Source organism: Pygoscelis adeliae, unplaced genomic scaffold, assembly GCF_000699105.1.
Source record: "Pygoscelis adeliae isolate BGI_AS28 unplaced genomic scaffold, ASM69910v1 Scaffold610, whole genome shotgun sequence".
Taxonomy (NCBI): Eukaryota; Metazoa; Chordata; class Aves; order Sphenisciformes; family Spheniscidae; genus Pygoscelis; species Pygoscelis adeliae.
Genome location: NW_008824008.1, coordinates 911,663 through 920,909, shown reverse-complemented (window position 1 = coordinate 920,909; position 9,247 = coordinate 911,663). Strand labels below are relative to the sequence as shown.

The window sequence follows — 9,247 nt, the reverse complement described above, 5'->3', positions numbered from 1 at the left end:
TTCCCTTCCCCCGATCTGGCTAAGGACCTAATCATAAAAAATAATCTTTAGTATACAAGAGATAAACAACCTCAACCCTAAAACTGTACAGCAGAATAACATATAAACCAGCAAGTTCATAAGCAAGGCACTTCAGTGACACTGTCTTTGGAAGGCTTGCGAGGCTAAATCTGAGATGTTCCGACTGTAGATTATAGTGCAGTTTAGACGGTCTGCAGCTCACTACAAACCACTCTATTACAGCACAGCTGTAATTAAAGCTCTGTCATTCTTTCCACTATAAACTCTAATTTTCATGAGTTTATAATTTGGATCGTAAAAATCTGTTCTGAGTGAAAGCTTGGCATACCAGAGCCTGTGCATGAGGACATTTTCTTTTTCCAAGACAGTCAGCTCCTTAAGGTTTTATGAATAACAAAAAAGTTTGCCAGCTTAACCCAAAATAAGTTAAAGAAGAAATAAGCCACATGTACTTAAGTTCCTTTGTAGTTTGAGGAGGAAAGTTTTATCTGGCCAAGTTTAACCCGCAGAGTCTCCAATGCCACTTCACAATTCAAAAACTGAAAAACAACATACAGCCAAAAGCAGAGGTTTACTACAATTTACACAGACTTAACTGTAACCTAGACCTGGACTCAACCAAATTGAAAATATCCCCAAACCTACCAAAGAGAAGGCAGATTGTGTCCTCTCTACTAAACTCAACCACCAACCCTGTTCCCATGACTCCTTGCCCATTCCTCCCCTCCAAGCTGAACAGAACCCTTATTCCTGACTACACAAGCTTTTATAATACCTTATTCTCTTTCTCCGTTTTTCCTTTAAATGCCTCTCCTTTGAGGTCGTGCTGCGTCCCACGTGGGAAAAGAGTAGTAGTTGCTGTCATCTTCTGTGGACTTCTTTCCACTCCATTTCTAGTTGTTGCCCACCTATCCGCTATAAGACTACCAGCTGTACGCAGTAAGATACCATGCATCAAGTGCTGCCCAAGAAACTGCCACCACTACCTTTATCAAGATAGGTGACATATTTTACCACAGCTTTCCACACAGTTGCTCATATCTCTCAGCTAGGCTGGGTTTATGTCAGAACAACAATTCCACACACACTTGATAATGCCTGACATTCAGAAATATCTGTCTACCCACTAAGTGCTTGAAAATTACATATAACAGTAATGCACAAAAACCTTACAGACTGTATTTTTCATTTATTTGATAGATGAAACTAGCAATAGACTCTTTTTATGAAAGATCTCAAGGGACTTGTCTATTGTAAACAAGATCTGAGGTAAGGAATAGTGAAACACATGGAACGAAAAAGAAAAGGGAAAGAAGTCATAATAGACTAGCAGACTTTACATATTAAGGCTTTTGTGAATCTGGTCATTAAGGCAGAATAGAATACTTTCAGTCAGGCTTTCTCAAGCCCTGTAAAACACAACAGCAACTAACTGCTATGTGAAAAAGTATTCCCCATTCATCTTACTAAAATACTCCTTTAAACTGGCTCTCATTAAAAATTCACATTCACAACTAGGTTCTGGCCCAAAACTTTTCTTTAAGTAGTTAACTGACACAAAAAAAAAAAAAAAAAGGAGAGCCTAAAATAAAACAGCAGAGCACACACTCCTAACTTCAGTTCAAGAGTGAAACATACCTCCTTCCTCTGTTGAAGGGAGAAAACTCAGAAGACAAGAACATTGCAACCCAGCTATCTGTTGAGAAAGTATCTTCTTTTTTTTTTTCTAACAAGGAATGACTGTGAATTCAGAAGGATGGGCAGTGAGTCATTAGCTATTGCCTCAATCTTCCCCATACAGATTTGTCACTCAGCTCCTGTGACTATTAAGCCCCAGTTCCTGGTTTACTTTGACTGCACTTTCACCCATTCCCTTTATGAATCAAGTAGTTTCACACAACTGAACTATCTCAGTTTGCAAGACACAGGCACGTTATGTTTTCTGCCGTCTTCCAATCTGTTGAATGAGAATGATAAGCTCTTGCTCATCAATGGGTTTGGCCAAGCTTTTGGTTTTGCTGTTGTGCAACACAAACCTGCACTCCTGAATGGCAAGGCTATTGAGCTTTCCCAATGCAGGGAGTGGCCTCCTCTTAAACTTTGTCAGCTGCCTATCTCCAAAGATCAGAGCTGACTCATATACTCAAGATGGTCCCCTTCAATTTCAGACTCTTAAACCAAAAACCAACCAACCTTCCCCGTAACCTCATCAGACATCTTGGTAGCTAATGACAGATGGTGAACTTCTATTGAGATAAACAATGGTATCTCCACAGTACTACCTCCATCTATGTTCATTCCTTCACATTATAATGTAACCTTCATTGGAAGGTGCTAATTTGGTAGCACAAAAAACTCCAGCTGTCTTGTCTGTACAACTTGTACAGAAATCATACTAGCTTTTTAAACTGCCTATGCCATCTCAATAACACTCCTTTCTGGAGCACAAGGCTCACATGCAAAGGAGAGAAAGAATTGGCTTCCCATGCTAACTGCAATATAAGCATCGCCCGAGATGGCCACAAGGGGCATGAACAGGCATTTTTAAAAATTCAACCTTGATAAAAGTCTTTATCTCTCCTTAATAAGGAGGTGTTTACACCTCAGTGCAGGAAAAGGAGGCAAAAGTTGGTTTTTTCACGCAGTTATTTGTCACACAACAGACAGGCAGCCATGAGTTTTCAACTGTATGGATTTTGAATGCACCTGAATAAATGACTGCGCTAGCTCTGTACATACAGCTCTTCTACCGTATACCTTAGATGATTAAATTATGCCTTCTGGCCCATCACAAGCACAATCCAACTCTGCTCTCAGTTTCTATCCAACAATCCCAAATTTGCAACCCCTGAAAAACACATCACATTTTCAAAGCAAACAAAATATGTAGTTCCCCTTATAGGGTTCTGCATAAAGACAATTTTATAAGTTTCCACAGAACAAATACAAAGACTTTGTTTTTCCCCATGCGTTCTTTTAATTAACTAATGGACCTTGTCAAGTATTCCCACTGAGGTAAAGATCTTAACATGAGTCCAAGAAAAACTTCCTATTTAAGGGCTTAACTGCATCATCCAGAGTTATACAGTGCAAAAACTGAGAGATCTGGAGACGAAATCCTCCCTTTCCTCTGGGGTATAAATCTGTCTCTAACAGCTAGAGATGACGATTTTCCTTCAAGGAAAATTACTTGACAATTGGCTATTACCAACTTTTTTTCTTTTCCTAATTTTAATTGATGAACTTGATGTTGGCTGACTTACAGAGATCAACCATTTTCACTGGGTAAGCAATCTGGACAAGCACATTTATCTTCATTGGCAACAGACGTTCTAATGCTTTCACTTTATCTAAAAAAAGAAGATGAAGCAAAAATCTTGGCAGTTTCAAGAGCTGCTACAAGAGAACTCAGATTTATCATAAAGAGAAGTCTTTGCTTAATGACTGGAATACTCAGAAAATCAAGAAGCTTCACTAACCTTCTACATTCATAGCTTCTCTTAGAAGCTGCAACTTCTTCTGTCTCTCTCTTATCCTGTCAAAGGCACTTGATATTGCTGCAGAAGTTGATGTCTCAGGCACATGGCATGTTTGGTCCAGTTTTTGTGGTCCGAAGACATCCAGTGCTATGCTCCCATCAGAGTATCTTGCTTCCTTGTTTCTGGTAGAAGTAGAAGTCCGTACTGTAAATGCTTCACACTGATGGTTGTGCCCGTGAGAGCCTCCAGCATGGTCCCTCTCAGTGGCCTTGTCAGTTGTGCAAAGCAAATCCATGGAGGAAGCCCATACTTTCCGCTTGGGAGTGACATCTGTATGAAGGTGACCTTTTTTTTCAAACTCACTGGCTTTACATCTATGAGGACAGAAAACATCTTCCTGTCCTGAGTTGTAATCTGTGGAAATGCCCTGGAAAAACTCTTCCTCGCCTTGTGTTCCTCTAATGGAAAGAAATCCCATAGACTTGCTAAGTCCTTTGTTAAGCATGGTCTGTTGAGAGAAGTGAGCTTTGTGTCCATCAGGTGCATCGACCACCAATGTTTTTCCTGAAATAAGGAGACATTTCTTATATGTAATTTTGTACTTAATACACAAGAGTGCAACACAAGTTAGTTACTGTTAAAGTGTATACTGAGCAAACATTTTGGCCTTGATTTTGCCATGCAAAACATTGAGACAGTTACTTAAAGGGCTACCTCAGTCAACAAAGACAGAACTCCAACTACTTCATATATGACAGGCATTTTATTTCTGAAGTGCTCAGGAAAAAAATATGGCCTACTATAATTCAACATTAACATTAAAAAAAAATATTATCACATACATGCTGAAAGTTGTTTTCTCATTAGTTTTATTTTTAAAATAGTCTGGACTATCACCAACAGTACTGTTTAATGATCAATCTGAAATCAGCCATTCCTCTCACACCCAAAGACACCACCTACAATTTTTAATGACAAGTCCAGGTTCGTTCTACAGACTTACAGATGCCCTGCAGTAGTGTCAGTAGTAAGAGAAGAATGACTGTGTAGTTAGGAATTTTAAAAACCCTGGATCTTTCTTTAATGACTATTTTTGGTGATGACAGTCTCTCCAGATAAAGAATACTCTAAAACAAAACCAACAAAGCTACTAAGATCAAAGTGATTCTACAAGCCTGCACGCTTCATGTTTCGTTAATAAATGGATCAGCCAATACTAATGAACACTCTCTCTTCTCCCTCTCCCTTACCATGACATTACTTCCAGAATAAAAGAAACTGTCAGAGGTGGAATAATATCAATGAAAAATATGCTCTCTGAAGAATATCATATCATGGTCACTGAGAAGTTTTGATGATCATGTATGTTTTGGGCATAAGATTTTCTCAAAGTATTAGCCCAATTTTACAAAACTAATTACAAACATTGGTAAGTACAATCAAATTTCTTAATATTAGCAGATGACCTACAAGTTTACCTTTCATGTTCTTAAGTCTTCCCAAGATCAGAGTAAAAGAATTATAACCATTATAAAAGTAACATCCCAGAGAAAAACTAGTATCGAAGACTACCCAACTGCTACTTACTTTCTGTTAGCAAACTAAAATTTTGTAATGCTTCTGCATTATTAAAGTTGTGAAAATCCAAAGTCTGCTGTAGATATCACACAGGCAGTAATCTACACATAAGTCCAACTGACCAAGTACATTGCAAAAATTCTTACGAAGCCTAACCTTTCTAATCTGCAGCATACACACTGCATCAATACGGCAAGCTCAACCTCATCATGATACCCCTGACGATAAAACCCAACTAAAAATACTCCGTGCTGGGTTACCTAAGCAATGCCTGCTCATCCGGTGGAGTCAGTATGGCATGTGATGCTTTTCTTAGAGCTAGCTCCCTCTCTACTGTGATATTACCATGTACATCTTTTAAGAAGCAGCAGCCTTGAAGACATCCTCACAAAAGAAAGCAGCTGTGAGCTCAAATTACTGCGCTCTATTACTCTCAAAGATGGCTCTATAGTGCTGCCTGCTGCTCTTCCAAAGTCAACTGAAATCAACTGCCTCACTTGCACACACAGTAGGCTCCTGCTGATCTTTATCTAGAGTCTATTATCCTTTCAAATTGAGTTTCACAGAACACTTTAAGGATGCTCATAATTGTACTCAGAAATGCTTTAAAAGCTTATGGCTTTACACCTTTCAACTCTGGTATTCTACTTAAAGATGGGTTGTTACGTTTTCAGTTTCTATTTCTGCAATATTAAACTAACAACAGGTGTTTAAAAAAAAAAAAAAGCAAGACCAAAGCCAAATGCAACCACCACCGCAACCTTGCTTCTTACCAACACACAAATACATGATGGTAAAATGTTAGGGTTTGGATTGTCTAAAAAGTGTCTTTTAAGAAACTACGCGGTTCCCACATGTTCCAGCCAAGAGAATAAAACAAAAACCTTTTGCCAATGAGAATGAACTAATCTTCTGAAAGGATCTGATGCATCACTTCATATTTTACAAATATGGCTTTAATCCTAAACTCAAGTAAACATAATTATCTTTGTGGTCAGGTAAATCTTACGTTATTATCTTATTCTCAGACTATATATCCCTCATAAGGCTGGTGAATTACATATAATATTCACAGACACAAAAGAGCCTTTTAAAAATAGCCATTCACTGTGAAGTTCCCACTATCTATCCAAAGCAGTGGAATGATATCCATTCTGCAAACACATACTTCACATTCATGTACATGCATATCAAGGACAGACATTCCTAAATAGGATTTTAACTCAGTCATTTGTGAGAGAGATAAAAACCTAAATACTGCAGTATTTAAGATGGTCACCAAAAAAGCAAATCAAAAGGAGCTCTGAGAATCCTCCCCAATAATGAGAGTTCCAAGATAATTTTAGGCAGAAAAAACCCAGAACAACCTTCTCTACACACAGTTTTCACTTTTTTTTTTTTTTTTAAAACATAACCCCCCACACACCTCTTCAACACTGGAAGTATTTACATGCACAAGACCTTACTGAACAAAACAATGGCAAACAAAGCAGAAAAAACAAGAGAAACAGACAACTGCAACTCCAGTATACTACTGGAGTTACCGAGGCTGTAAATTCAGGATTACTTGGTACATCATCGGTCATGACTCAGAACATTCCTGGTTCAAAAGATCATTTAGGTCTCTGCACGTTGAAGCATTATCTTGTTTCAGGATCACATCCAGTGAAAAGAGCCACAGAGTACTTTAAGTACCAGCAGGTATCCTCACCATAGCACACCCAGAGACATAAACATATCTGTTGTATGCTGGTGAGAACTGCAGTGAAAGAGCCCAGCTGCCAGTAAAAAAGAGTGCTAGAGGGGAAGGAGCACCCTCCTCACCAAAGCTGTAGTTTCCATAGACTTGTAGCATTCAGGCTAGATGTAACAGAAACTGCTTCCAGTTCATGCAGAGGCTCAAGACACAAGCTCCTTGCCTCGGCACGCAAGAGATGCTTTCTATTCCCCAAGTCATCCACCCACATGGGGCTTCCTCATGAGGAAAAGTGAATGCCATTAATGCTATCTCATCAGCAGTGACTGGGAGAGTACTCCTTGCTACTGCTTTACCACTCATTCAGCTAATTTCGTGATGAGACAGGAGATGAGCTGCCCCATCAGGAAGCAGTGCAGGAGGCATTCCACTTCCACACTGCTCTTCCACTCTGCTGAGTGGAGGTATCTACAGGTCTGTAATTCATATCCACATTGACTTATGCAGCCAATATGAGTTTTTAACATAGTACCAAAAGGAATCTACAGCTGGCCTTAGTATTCAGTCTTGAGACTGTAAAATTCTCTTGGACATCTTTCATGTTTCCTTTATTACTCTCCCCATTCCCACTTCTGCTTTCACCAGTCTTGGCAGTTCTTCCCACCTTTGCAAAACCCATCCCTCTCTATATCACGTCATTTCAACAAGCTCTCCCCAAACTGGCTCACAGTGCCAACATGAGCTGTTTAAGAATCATCCTCAGAGAAAGGTAAAGAGACTAGGGACCATGGGTGCACAGCCTGCTCAAGTTGGGCATCCTGAGAAGGCAAACCGAAACAAAGCAGCTATACAGAACTTTCAGATCTGTACTTTATACCAGCCAAGAATGCATGCTGCTCTGGGCACCAGAGAGCAGAGGTCAAAGATCAAGGACAAGACTTCTCAGTACAGAAGCAACTCAATTACAGATACCAGTGAAAAAATTGGATTAGGCAACCAGCAATCAGTCCAGGCCAATTCTTCTATTTTTAATAACTTAAATCTGTCATTATCCTTCCTTACTTTTTTTAAGTACTATTATAGACTTTGTAAGTCACAAAATCAACTGTTAAGGTATTTTCACTTTTTTTCCCTGGACTTCCACAACACACTACCTCAGCATTACTTAGATCAAGGGTCTTAAATGACTGCAGTAAGTCTCTTTCAGCACAAGGCTCATATGTCTAGCTTTCAGCTAACAGTACACCTCCAGAATAGAGCAGACTGGAATCATATGCCCTTCTTTAATACATGTATTTTCAGTTGAATGGCATACACAAGTCCAAATTCATTAAGCCAATACGTAGTTTATCCATCAACATTTTTTCCCCAGCTTTTATGATGAAATGTGTGGGAAAATGAAGGGAAGAACTACCAGTAAAAAATTATATACAAAGAATAAAGATCCAACTTATGATCAAAAGGAACCTGACTGCATAATGGAACTTTTATGTTTTTAAATTATAATGGATGAAGAGACTCATGTTATGAACCTCTTTAAAAAAAATGGCTTGATTTGTAATGGAAACTCCGGAGACCTATCCAAAGTATCTTGGCTCCACTAAAGACATTAAGTATCTCACCTGAGACCACACAGAGCTACTCCGTGCTTCAGCTACCCAAGAGTGTAACAGGACAGAGAAGTGCTTCCATACTTGTCAGTGATGGTGGTAGGACAAACCATTAGCAATTAAGATACTACAACATGTAAGTAACTTCAAAAGGCGTGCTTTCCCCTTCCCCAGTTACTTCTCTGCTGAACTAAACTCTTCTTCATGCTCATCTGAATAATATCTAGGTTCTTGATTTCACTTATCACCTGTGGGTGTTTATCCTCTACTTGATGTTACATTAGCACAATTATTTATAATTACTGTAAATAATTCAAAAGCAATTATTGTAATTGCATGATTCCAAAGTATTATATATAGTGAGGGAATATATACAATAAAAATAGCAATTAATCACGAAGAGTTCACACCAAAATTCCCTTGTGGTATTAAAATGAAAATTCAGCTTTCTATACACCTTCAACTAGCAGATGTTACATCTGCTAAATGACCATGGATCTGCTTCCTTCTTCCTTTGGTGTCTTCAGCTATGAATGCAGCTACACCCTCTTTGACATCAGTGTCATTCACAAACCACCTTTTACTCACACTGACAGTAATCTGGTTGATTTTCCTCTGAGCAAGAGAGTTGTTATCTGGTCCTAACTAAATTCAGTCTGTTTGCAATTACTTGTGTACCAGCTTGAACATACAGGCAATTAATCAAATATTATGTAAGTGCAAACACGGTCAGTGCCATCACATACTGTATGTTTTTACTGAATAAACTCAGCTCAAGTTTCTTTAAAGTCTTTCTGATTGCCCCCTTCTTTTGCTTGCACAAAACAGAATACTTTTTTCAGCTCCATTTTAGCAAAGATTAT

The 9,247-nt window shown here is 38.7% G+C and overlaps 1 protein-coding gene across 1 annotated transcript in view; it reads right to left on the bottom strand.

Annotated features, from left to right (window-relative positions):
• The window catches only part of PTPN13 (protein tyrosine phosphatase, non-receptor type 13 (APO-1/CD95 (Fas)-associated phosphatase)), a 98,573-nt gene that overhangs the window by 59,903 nt on the left and 29,423 nt on the right, over window positions 1–9,247 (bottom strand). The window contains exon 7 of the mRNA XM_009326069.1: window positions 3,501–4,064. Coding sequence (XP_009324344.1) covers window positions 3,501–4,064 — 564 coding nt within the window. The remainder of the gene's footprint in view (window positions 1–3,500; window positions 4,065–9,247) is intronic.